General features: G+C 47.8%; 2 protein-coding genes across 2 annotated transcripts; both read left to right on the forward strand.

The window, feature by feature from the left end:
- Positions 1-3861: 3861 nt before the first annotated feature.
- Positions 3862-4981, forward strand: LOC125431320. The gene is made up of 3 exons (XM_048494085.1): positions 3862-4233; positions 4342-4617; positions 4701-4981. Exons 1-3 carry the CDS (start codon positions 3862-3864, stop codon positions 4854-4856), a joined length of 804 nt encoding a protein of 267 aa, XP_048350042.1. The 3' UTR covers positions 4857-4981.
- Positions 4982-7348: 2367 nt separating this feature from the next.
- Positions 7349-8659, forward strand: LOC125431321 (uncharacterized protein F54H12.2-like). Its single transcript, XM_048494086.1, has one exon. It carries the CDS (start codon positions 7349-7351, stop codon positions 8657-8659), a length of 1311 nt encoding a protein of 436 aa, XP_048350043.1.
- The last annotated feature ends 1272 nt before the right edge of the window (positions 8660-9931 follow it).

Consider the following 9931-nt stretch of genomic DNA (forward strand, 5'->3'; position numbering starts at 1 on the left):
AAAAAGATCCATTTTGGCTTTTTGTGTTCCCACAGCATGGCGAACACAAGCTTTGCCAGCCAAAACAGTTCTTTTTTCCTGAACTGCTGACTGATGGAGCTCTGGTCAATTTCAGAGTTGCACCCACCATTTTGTGTGCTGTTGCAGAGATTCTCCTGCCTCCACCATCCGCTGAAGGTTCTCCACACAGATTTCATCTGCTTTCAGCTCATCCGCATGATATTTCCATGTAAAAATTAGATGAATAAAGTTTGTTTTGCCTAGAGATCTCACACACCTGTCGTTTTTCCTTTATGTTGCTGTTCTCAGGGGAATGTCTGCAAAGCTATGACAACACAGATATGTGCATATTGCAGCTTCTCTAATCATGATGTCATAGCTTTGCAGACATCCCCTGAAAACAAAAAAAAAAGGAAAAATGACACGTGCATGGGATTGTAAGGCAAAACAAACTTTATTTATCTACATTTTACACAGAAATTGTGCAGAGATGAGCTGAAAACAGAGGAAATCTCTGTGGGAAAGCCTTCAGAGAATTTCTGCTGCAGCACACAAAATGGTGGGTACAAGTGGCAAAAATGAAAGTAAGAGATTTGGGCAGGCAAAATAAAATGTTTCCTGCCTGCTTTTGTTCACTCAGCAGGCAGGAAATGTCTTCAACCTGGGTTGGGGGCGGGGGGGAGATTGTTAATTTAGTGATTTTTGGAAAACCTGGGTTGAGAAAAAGAAAACATTCTGAAGACACTTTGGGGGAGGGAGCTGTGCAAACCTCTTCCCCAAAATACTTTTTAAAACATCCTCAGAATGTTTTATTTCTGCTGTGCGGAAGTCACCATTGGCAAGACTGCAGATACCATCCATTCTAGCTCGTTGTGTTCTCTTGCTGCACTTCAGTTTATGCACACATAAAAAAAGAACTTCTAATTTGCTTTATGTTTTGTATTTATGTTATTTATTGCCCCAAGCCTGGAATTTCTGGGGGAGTGATAGGATAAAAATGGAATGAAATAAATAAATGAAATCAATAATAGTGAGATACAGCAAGCAAATATTTGGGAGAAGTCTTTAACTTGGCTGGGAAGGAAAGCAGGCTACATTCACATGTTTTCATTCATAAGAGATAACGAAAGAACATTAGTGAAAAAAGAAACAGTACCAACAAATTACAGAAACTGATTCTTTTGCATGCAGAAGAAATTCAATGCAATGTTTGAAGAAATAGTGCCCCTTTGTGGACAAATGGAGAGATTTTTTTAAAAAATCTGGTTATGCAAATATTTTTTCCTGTTTAAGACAGACCTAGAAAAGAGAGATGGGGAAACCTTCACTAATTAATAAGAATATTTTGAGAATAAGCTGCAATTGTGGCATCCAACCTGGCCTAGTTGAGTCATGCAAGTTGGTTAACATCAAGTCACCCAGAGGGTGCTCCCAGACCTAGGGTTGCCAATCTTTAGGTGAGACTTGGAGATCTCCCAGAATTTCAACTGAATTCCAGAAGATAGAGATCTTTCTCACTAGATAAAATGAATGCTTTGCAGGGTGGAATCTATGGCATTATATTTGGCCGAGGCCTCTCCCGCACCAAACTCCATCCTCCTCAGACTCAACCAAAAATCTCCAGGAATTTCCCAACCTGTAACTGGGAACCCTAGCCAGGCCTGGTCCTAATGAATCCTCTCCCAGAGGTCAATGCTCAGCCTGGAATAGTATGGAATACTGTGGTTGCCAAACACCAGCTACAGGCACTCCTTTTTGTCATTTTGGGGTTTTTAAAACCCCCAATTTATTTATTTTTTAGATTTTATATTTTTCTCCAAACCTGGTGCCGTTTCCAGGCTTTAGAAAGATCTGTTAAATATCCTCAGATGTGACTGACTTTGCTATTAGTATGTAAATTAATAATTGGGAATCATAAGAAACACATGAACAAGGAGCAGGATAAATCATAACTTTTTTCATTCCTTCAGGTTGTTGGGGAGAAGACAATACCCCCCCCTCTCCTCATCAGCTGACAGCTGACAGCCTGCGTAGCAGGCTGTCCTGTCCACCATCCTTCTCCCTTCTACCTCCCAGGTGTCAACCTGCATAACCCTAGAAATGCTAGCGTGTTCCCCAGCTATCTGTCATGCTATTCCCTAGCTGGCAATTGTAGTGGCTGAGTGTATCTGTGTGTGTGTCATTCGCTTTGGAAGTTGGCTCTACTTGGCAAGTCCAGGGTGTTTCTGTGTAGCGTTTTTAATCTGTGTTCAACAGACTGGCATCCCTCTCAGTCCCTCCCAAGAGGAGCTGTTCATGAGCGGGAGTGAAGCGCCGTTTGAAACTGCAAAAGGAGCCGTCAGGCTCGCCTTCCCACCCACCCAGGTGTCAATCTGCATAACCCTAGAAATGCTAGCGTGTTCCCCCAGCTATCCGTCATGCTATTCCCTAGCTGGCAATTGTAGTGGCTGAGTGTATCTGTGTGTGTGTGTGTGTGTGATTCACTTTGGAAGTTGGCTGTACTCGGCAAGTCCAGGGGCGTTTCTCCCTAGCGTTTGTAATCTGCGTTCAACATGCTGGCATCCCCCCGCCCTTCCCCAAGCCCTGCTGTGTGTGTGTGTGTGTGTGAGAAGGAGAGAGCCCCTTGCTCGTTGAAACTGCAAAAGAGCTGCTAACGGGTGGGGTGTTCCCCTCCCACTTATCAAACGCTCATCTCCCCCCCCCTCGCTCTTCTCCTCGAGGGTTCTTGGAATAAGTCCTTTATGTGTGCAGCGCGCCTGTTTCCAAACGTTGTTGTAAAAACAGACCCTTTCTCCCCTCCCAAAAGCCAAGGCGTTTGAATCATGCATCTTTCCCATCTCCGGAGCGGTCTTGGAATAAGCCCCCCCCCCCTATGTTTGCAGCCTGCTTCTTTCCAAACTTTGTTGTAAAAGCATCCTCCCTCCCCAAAGCCAAAGGGTTTACCGAAAACAATTGGGAACCGCCCAGCGCGTTCCTTCCCTGCCTACGCTGAGGTTTGAATACGAAAGCCCCGCAGTCTGCATTTCAGCACTATTTCCGCAAAAGGAAGCTCACCTTTTGTTTCTAAAGTGTATTGTGAAAAGCATCCTGCCCTACGGGGGCTGCTTTCTGAAAGCAGAGGTCGTCCAGAAAATAAAAAAAAAGGAGCAGAGAGCGTTTTGCAGGGTTTTTTCCCTAAAAGGAACGTGACTTCCTGAAAGAGTCCGTCCTGTGTTTTCCCTCCTCCCCCTCAGGGCAGTATGGCCGGGGAGCTTAATAGGGACTGGACCGATCTGTGCACCCTGCATGGTGTTCCTGACAAACCAGGAAGCATGCTTTTAAGAAAATAATAAAGTGTTTTTCCAGGCAAGAGCTGGTCGTTATTCTCGTGTGCTATGCAAAGCACCGCTTGTGTAATTCTGTCCCTCCCCAGCGAAGCAGCAGCTGCAGTCGCTGCAAAGTTTTCAGATTCTTCGTGATACCGCCACCCATGCGAGTTTTACGAAGCGCAGGTACAGCATACCGGCATGTCCCTTCTAGAGTGTCGAATGAAGGCGCAGAGCTTCCTGTCACCCTTGGGCTTATAATTTAATGGCAGGCAGTCCGCCGTGGTTGGGGCTGGGGATGACGCTGCAATTTGTGATTTCACGGGTGTGCGACCCATCAATCAACCCGGCTCGCTCGGCAGAAGCCGGCGATGTCATTTTAGGGCGGTGCGGTGCTCTTTGGGGCTCCCCTGGAGATTGGGAACGGCCGAATTTGGCCCAAAAAAGTTGATTTCCAGGCCATACGACGTGCCAATCAACCAGGCATGATCGGCAGAAGCCCGTGCAGTCGTTTTAGGGCGATGCGGGGCTCTTTGGTCGTTATCAGCCGGCGGCCATGTCGGGCGGGTCAAGTATCAATTTTGATTCCGTGTGCTGTGTGAGACGTCAATCAACTCGGCTCGATCTAGCGAGCGATTTAAGGCCGACCAATGAGGCGCCGGACCTCGGGGGCATAAATATGGGCAAGAAGAAGGTGTGGAAGCGCTTTTTCTGCCGTTGCTGGCTAGGAGGTGTTCTTGAAAGCATGCCCGCGAATGAAAATATGCAGCCTGATACAGCGGTAATCGAAGGGTCGGGTGCTGAAGAAGGAATTTATGAAGACATGCAACCCGCTGTTCCGGACCCGGGAGAGGCTGTTATTTACGAGGAAATGGCTCCGGTACGAGTACCAGACAGGCGCCAGTGCATTCACTTCTTGCTAGATCAGGCAAGTATTATAGGGGGAAATGTGTGGTTGTTTTTTTTAAAAAAAAAATTGAAGCGTTGCAGTGCGTAGGGGGGGAAAAGCCAACCTGTTCTATTTTATCTTTTGTAGCTAGGGGATAGACGTGGTGAACGTTTCACAGGTGGTGAGTTGATCGATATTCTGGATGTTGTGTACACAAAACCACTAGCTAATTGCTGTCTCGATTGCGAGATTATTGAATCTCACCAAAATCCAAGATCAGATGAAGAATCTGATTCTGGCCGGGGTTCAGAGGAAGAAAATGGACCGATGACCCCACCGCCAACCCCTGCATCCACGCCGGCAAGCCCTGAGGAGCAGTCTGAGGCAGAGAAGATTATCTGTGTAGAGGAGTTATTTCCTGATGTAAGTATGCAAAAGAATAAAGGTAACAGTGTGTGTTAAGCCTACAACGTGAGCTGAATGCGTGCTTATGTTTTTAAATGTAGGTATGGAACGACCCGATCGACCTGGCAGCGTTGGCAAGACAAGTTGAAGGAGAATTGAACCCGGAGTGTTGTTACCGGTGTGGAATGGTTGAGCTGTTTCAAAAAAAAAAGCAGAGTCTTGGAGACCCAAGGGGGCTGATGCAACGTCAAAATTAAGAGTTGTAGAATTGTTTTGTAGAATGGAAAAGCCAAAGTGCACAGGGGATGGTAGGGGTGTGGGTCGGTGCCCTCTCTTCTGTATATAGCGACCTGAATAAAGAAAAAGTATTCATTGCTGTAAAGAAAACGGTGTGTGTGCGTGTGTACCATGTCACGGTCTCAAGAGGGTATCTTGAAAGCTATTTATTTTAACCCCGGGGAAGTAGGGAGTCTTGGAGGGGTGGATGCGCTTTACAGGGCAGCGCGTAGGAAGGGGTATAAGCAAAGCAGGAATGATGTAGCAAAATGGCTGGCCGATCAAGATGCATATGCCGTGCACAAAACAGCCAGGGTGCATTTTAAAAGGAACAGGGTTATAGTTGGTGACATCGATGAACAATGGCAGGCGGACCTAATGGACGTTCAAAAATATTCCCAATACAATGCCGGTTACAAATACATTTTAACGGTAATAGACATTCTTTCAAAATACGCGTGGGCAGTCCCGCTCAAAGATAAGACGGGCGGTGAGGTGGCGGGGGCTTTCAAAACTCTATTTGCGGAGGGGCGCCGCCCTCATAAACTGCAAACGGATGAGGGGAAAGAGTTTTTAAATAAAAAAGTAGCGGAGGTGCTGCGACAATACGGCATAGACCATTTTACCACGAGAAATGAGGTGAAGGCAGCGGTCGTGGAGCGTTTTAATCGAACCCTCCGTTCACGCATGGCACATTTTTTCACGGCCGAGAACACTTTCAAATATATTAACGTGCTGAAGCAACTCTTAAAAAGTTACAACCACAGTTTTCACAGGACCATACAGGCCCGGCCCGCAGATGTCAACACATCCAATTCGTTAGCTGTGTGGAGGCGTGTTTATGGTTCGCAGGCTATTCAAAAGCAGCCCAGCCGTGCCTTTAAGAACGGGGACCGCGTGAGGGTGTCTAGAGCAAAAGCTAGATTCGAAAAGGGATATGAGCAGACATTCACGGATGAAATTTTTATCATAGACGGCACAATCAATAGAGGCATCCGTCCTATGTTCCGGTTGGTTGACTTTCAGGGGGATGCCATTCTAGGGGGGTTCTACCCAGAAGAGCTCCAGAAAGTTATCAACTGGGAAGACCGTGTATACAGGATTGAGAAAGTTATAAAAAGCAAGACAGAGAAGAAAAGCAAGCTTTTGTTCGTGAAGTGGAAGGGGTGGCCGTCTAAATTTAACAGCTGGGTGGCGGCCAAAGACGTGACGGAGCTAAATGGAGGAGGAGGGGTTTTACATGCTGCTCCCTAGCAACGCGTCCACGGACCTATTTCCACAAAACACATCCTCATCTTTCACCGTGCGCCTTTCTAAACCCCTGGATTTACGCGGGCAGTGGGAAGCAGGACTTGCTGAAATCCAGTACCCGCACACCTGGTACAAAATCACCAAACCGGCAAGCTTCGCTGTTTCTGAAGGGAACAGTAAGATTGCTCTGGAGTTTAATTTAAGACCGGGATATTATTGGACAGTGTCCGAAATAACAGACCACATGAACAGCCTTGTCAGACGCGAGGCAAACCCCCCTTTGAGCATTAGTTTTTATTATGACCCCACGCAAGCCATGCTCCGGTTTAATGGCCCAAGGGCGTACAGGGTGACGATGAGCGAAGAGTTGGCGTTAATCATGGGGGTCCCCATCAACCAGGCCGTGACGAAAGCCGGCAACTGCTGCGACATCACAGCCGGCTTTAACACGCTGTATGTCTATACAGATATCACAGAGTATCAGGTGGTGGGGGACACAACAGCGCCACTCCTGCGCTGCGTGCCGATACGGGGAAACGTTCACGACTTTGTCACGATCACGTATGACAAGCCACACTACGTTCCTATAAATAGGCAGCACATAGAGACAGTCACCATAGAAGTAAAGAGCGACCAGGACCGCCTTGTACCGTTTAAATACGGGAAGCTTCTGGTGCGGTTGCATCTCAGACCCCGGAAGAGATGGTGACCGTGAAAGAGCACGGGAATTCCGCCATGTTTATGAGATATTATCAATCGCAGGCGGGTAGAGGGCTCCCCGGGTTTCGCGGTGCCCCTGTTATGTATGGGAAAGGTATAGGTGGTATTTTTAGCAGGTTTCTCCGCATGGCTGTGCCGCTTTTTAAAAAAGGAATTGCGATCGCCAAGCCGCATTTGAAAAAAGCAGCCCGAAACATAGCGCAAGACATGGTTTCTCACGTAACACGGAGCGTTATGAACAAGTATCCCGCACAAGAAGGGTCCGGTCTTCTCTACCTGAAAAGAAGGGGCGGGGTTAAAAGAAAGCATGCATGGTCCCATCAAGGACCCCCCAGGGCAGTAAAAAGGATCAGCCGCGGCTCTGGGAAACAGAGAGGCAAGCGCCGGTCTAGAGTCAAAGGTCGGAAGGAGAAGAAGAAGAAGAAGAAGAAGAAGAAGAAGAAGAAGAAGAAGAAGAAGAAGAAGAAGCTGTGTGCTCTCAAAGACGTGTTCTAAAATAATCATGGCGTTTGTTCATTGTAACTCAGAAGAATGTACCAAATCAGAACTGGACCTGTTTCAAATTGCCCCCACGCAGACAAGCTTGGAGAAAAGTTTGTATATCGAAGTGCCGCCCCTCTCAGCCCTTTCTGATTTGGCACCTCTAGAATTTTTTATCCCAGGAAACGGTGAAGATTATCTAGACCTGAATGATACGCTATTACACATCACCTGCAAGATTGTCAGGGCCGACGGGACAGCCATCCCCAACGACACCAGGGTGACGTTGGCAAACTATCCGATCGCGACAATGTTCAGCCAGCTAGATGTCACGCTGGGGGACACCTTGGTCAGCCAGAGCAATAACTGCTACCCTTACAGAGCTTTAATAGAATTGCTTTTGAATTACAGCGGGGAAACCCTAGCCACCAGATTTTCTACAGGTGCCTTTTTTAAGGATACAGCCAGACATCACGAATCAACAGTTCTGGACGGTCCAAATCAAGGTTTTGCAAAGAGGGCTGCGCTGACTAACGGGAGTAGGAAAGTGGAGCTGCTGGGGCACCTCCACACGGATCTGTTTTTTCAACCCCGACTTATGATAAACGGGGTCGATCTGAAAATTAAATTGACACGTGCCAAAGATGCATTCTGCCTTTTAACCAACGACGCAGCCGCCGGTTTCAAGGTACAGATTTTGACGGCCTCTCTCTTTGTGAAGAGGGTGAAGGTGGCACCGGGGATCAGGTTGGCCCACGCGGAAGCTATGCGAACCACCACTGCCAAATACCCAGTGGACAGAGTGAGCATGAAGGTATTCAGCATAGCGGCAGGCACGCGTGTGAGCAACGTGGACAATTTATTTCTGGGGCAGCTCCCCAAGCAGCTGGTCTTGGCTCTCGTGGACAATGATTCTTTTAGCGGGGAATACACCAAAAACCCCTTCAACTTTAAGCACTACAACGTTAATTTTGTCGCTTTGTACGTCGACGGGGAACAAACACCGTTGAAGCCACTTCAGCCTGACTACGAAGTGGGAACCCACGCCAGGGAGTATATGAGTTTGCTTCAATCGGCCGGGAAGCATTTGGAGGACAGGCCCTTCCTGACGAACTGTGAAGAGTTTGGACGGGGGTACGCGCTGTACGGTTTCAACCTGACACCGGATCAAGAGTGTGGGGACCATTACTCTCTGATCAAAACAGGGAACCTGAGGGCTGAAATCCGCTTTGCCTTTCCGTTGCCCGATACCGTCAACTTGGTTGTGTACGCGGCGTTTGATTCCGTGATAGAAATCAACCAAAACCGCAACGTGCTGTTTGACCACGCGTAAAATGGACACATGGCAGATAAGGCGTGCGTTGCTAAACAACCCCACGACCAGGAAAAGTTTCTTGGGAGTTTTCGCCAGCGATATGTTACCCTCTAAAAAGCTGGCCCAGAGGCCTGTTTGTCTGGTGGTGAATACCGACCCTCAAAACCTCCCCGGCGAGCACTGGCTGGCTATTTACCTCCCCGATCATGAGCGCGCAGAGTTTTTTGACTCTTACGGAAACCCACCACACAGCTTACTCTACCCACAATCCCTGTTGGCTTTTTAAAAGAAAAACTCCAAGGAGATCTATTTTCATCAGAAGAAACTCCAGGGGCCCGCATCGACCACGTGCGGGCATCACTGCCTATTTTTCCTGCATCAGAGGTGTAAGGGCCGGTCGTTTGACACAGTTGTGAAGATGTATTCCGTTGACCCCACGCAGAATGACAGGATGGTCAGGACTTTTGTGAACAAAATCGGAAGGGGGGCGAACGGTTTACAGGCCCAATTAAGACCTGTACAAGCCTGTGTTTCTTGTGGACCCTAATAAAAAAAAACCTTTTAAAAAAATAGCATGGGTGAAGGTCTCATTTGTAAATCAAGACACGGGGACACGGTACCAATTTTTAAAAAATTAATTTTATTCTTCCGTTAACCACTTTCCGAGAGCTAGCCCCTGTTTCTTTTTAGAAGAGGGCAAAAGAGAGTGCATTTTCTGTTTCTTGGAAGACAGGGTGGGAGTTCTCTTTGCAGAGGGTGACAAAAAAGAGGTTTTCAAATCTTCTAGCCGTTTTCTAGTCGCTACGCTGCCAGCTACAGATGAGGGTGTGTTTAGTTCAGCCAACGCGCCGATGAACACCTCATAGCCTTTAGGGAGGCGTGCAGAAGCCGGGGCGTGTGGTTGCGTCACGGTTCTGATGAGGTCCAATATATGGGACCCGGGTACGGGCTTTCCTTTGTAAAGGAATGTCCCCTTTTCATCCCAGCTGGCGATGTGCTTGTTATCACCCATCATCTTGAACAGCACGCGTGCATTGGCTTTGTATCTCGGAGAGAGGCTTTCTACCACATCTTCCAAAACGTGGTCGGTTGGGACTGCTAGAGGGGCCTGTGCGGCATCGAGGTGCGGTGGTGGAGCTGTTTGGGGGAAATGCAGATCTAGGCGGGCTGTTTCTTGTTCGGCCTTTCTCACGTGCGTTAGATATTTCTGAAGGTGTGCGTTATACAGCCGCGCTTTCTCATAATCTGGAAGATCTGTCCTCTGTAGTATGGCCCCCATCTCCTCATCTA

Source organism: Sphaerodactylus townsendi, linkage group LG04, assembly GCF_021028975.2.
Source record: "Sphaerodactylus townsendi isolate TG3544 linkage group LG04, MPM_Stown_v2.3, whole genome shotgun sequence".
Classification (NCBI taxonomy): Eukaryota; Metazoa; Chordata; class Lepidosauria; order Squamata; family Sphaerodactylidae; genus Sphaerodactylus; species Sphaerodactylus townsendi.

What these genes read in the sequence shown, in the direction of transcription:
- LOC125431320 (XM_048494085.1), top strand. Translation starts at nt 3,862, where the DNA reads ATGTCGGGCGGGTCAAGTATCAATTTTGATTCCGTGTGCTGTGTGAGA. An exon ending in TTCACTTCTTGCTAGATCAG is followed by an intron (nt 4,234 to 4,341) that starts GCAAGTATTATA and finishes TATCTTTTGTAG; the next exon opens with CTAGGGGATAGACGTGGTGA. An exon ending in TAGAGGAGTTATTTCCTGAT is followed by an intron (nt 4,618 to 4,700) that starts GTAAGTATGCAA and finishes TTTTAAATGTAG; the next exon opens with GTATGGAACGACCCGATCGA.
- LOC125431321 (XM_048494086.1), top strand. Translation starts at nt 7,349, where the DNA reads ATGGCGTTTGTTCATTGTAACTCAGAAGAATGTACCAAATCAGAACTG.